This window comes from Propithecus coquereli, unplaced genomic scaffold (genome assembly GCF_000956105.1).
Source record: "Propithecus coquereli isolate 6110/MARCELLA unplaced genomic scaffold, Pcoq_1.0 Scaffold15, whole genome shotgun sequence".
Taxonomy (NCBI): Eukaryota; Metazoa; Chordata; class Mammalia; order Primates; family Indriidae; genus Propithecus; species Propithecus coquereli.
In genome coordinates this window covers 3858076-3859912 of record NW_012139413.1, presented here as the reverse complement: position 1 = coordinate 3859912, position 1837 = coordinate 3858076, and the positions used below count along the sequence as shown (strand labels likewise).

Below are 1837 nucleotides of genomic sequence, written 5' to 3'. Positions count from 1 at the left end.
CTCACTCTAGCCCGGGCAACACAGTGAGACTCTATCTCAAAAAAAAAAAAAAAAAAAATACTCGTGGATCAATTTTACATATGTTTAAATAAAAACACAGATGTAATACTGTCCAATATAACTCCTATAAACTACTCCTGAACATAGTTAACCTATTAAATAGAGGTCAGCGCTTCATGGCAGCAAATAAACTAGTAAGTCCTTACATCAAATCAATAAGACGTTCAGGGGCTTATATTTCTTTAAAATCAAAACAAGAGAGGCAGTTTGAGAATTTGCTGTCTTCGCTGATCCTCATAGGAATGTAAAAGTATGCACTGCAGTTTCAACCTGGCAGTGCTTGAGTTTTTTTAAAGCAATTTACTTGGACAGGCCAAAGCAGTTGGGTTTTCTGTTAATCCTTACTCTCAAACCTTTAGGCTCACTCTAACATTTCATATTTCTAATGTTCCTAAACATAATTATCTCAAAAAAAAATTTGTTTTTCAAACCACAACTGAATTCAAAGGACGGAGGGCACTTTGCATCACTGTTGATAGAGTGATTTAACTCGATGATCTTAGGCCTGGATTATTTCTGGTAACCACAGTAATGATAACATGTAATAAGATGACTAAGGATCATAGAATTTAAAACTGTGCCTAGGTTAGTCCTCCTCTCACCTTGCAATACCTCAACCTACTGCATGCTCCTTGAAACAAGGGTTCACAAAATTTTAATTTACACATATGCAACTTAATTTTGGCGAGACATAAATACCTAACGCACATCCCTGAAAACGCATCAACTTTACTCTTCAATATAACTCATGTCTAATACGCTGACAGTCTGACCATAGTCCAGATACACTTCGTGAACACAACGGTGATGAAGGTAAACCTGTCTCAAAGAACCGGAGGCTTCAGGCCTGCTGGTAATCAAAAAAGGGCCAGCTTAACTGAAGCAGTCTGGTTTTCTAAGTTCACTGCAAACGGTGTTAATTGAGGCATCACCTGGAACACTCGACTCTCAACCCCACATACACCCAAAATTAATGATGTAAAGTCCTTGCAAACCTCTCAATACGCGAGTCTCTCGCCCCCACTAAGCGAACCTACTCTATTCCAAGGCTCCTCCTCGGACCCTACTCTGGCCCCTCGGACTCCAAGCGCCCCGCACCACACCTGAAGGTGCTCCAACCCGCGCGTTTCCTTGCTCCTCCCCGATCATTCCGTCACCCACCCCGAATCCCCAGAGCCGCCCGCCCAGCCCGACCCACCTCCAGCCCCTCACCCTCTCCTCCCCCAAGCCAAGTTGAGCTAGCCTTTCCCCTCCCTTCCCACCCCCACCTCTAGCTCCCGGACACTTACCCGCGGTAGTAGGCTTTCACCCGGACCTGGTGAGAGTGGTCCCCGCTGCCGCCGCCTGCGACCGTGTGGGACATGGTGCTGCTGTCCCTCTGAGTCGGCATCTCCTCACTCCCCCGCCTCGAAGCTAGAGGCCGGGAGTGCGGGGGGCGGCCCGGGCGCCGTGGGGGACTCCGCCGCCCGAGCTGGTCCGAGAGCTGCGGCCCTCCGCTCACCTACCTGTCCTCCTCTCCCGCAGCGCCGACCCAAGGGTCGCCTTGCCCAAGAAGCCGGAACCTCGCGGCTCCTCCCACAGCCGGCAGGCGCCGCCGCCTCTACGGCCGCCCAGGCCCAGAACGCCTCCCGCCTCGGTGCCTCCCACCGCGCTCGCTCCAAAGGCCCGCATTCCGGCGTAGGGCGGGCACAACCATCGATCCAACTCAAGGAGCCTCAATGCCGGGCTGAACCATTCTTACGGGGGCAGAGAAAGGGGAAAGCAGAATGGGAGACGC

At 50.6% G+C, this 1837-nt stretch overlaps 1 protein-coding gene across 1 annotated transcript in view; it reads right to left on the bottom strand.

Annotated features, from left to right (window-relative positions):
* The window catches only part of PRKCI (protein kinase C, iota), a 94389-nt gene extending 92939 nt beyond the window's left edge, over nt 1-1450 (bottom strand). Inside the window, exon 1 of the mRNA XM_012640166.1 lies at nt 1350-1450. Coding sequence (XP_012495620.1) covers nt 1350-1450 — 101 coding nt within the window. The remainder of the gene's footprint in view (nt 1-1349) is intronic.
* Between the last annotated feature and the right edge of the window lie 387 nt (nt 1451-1837).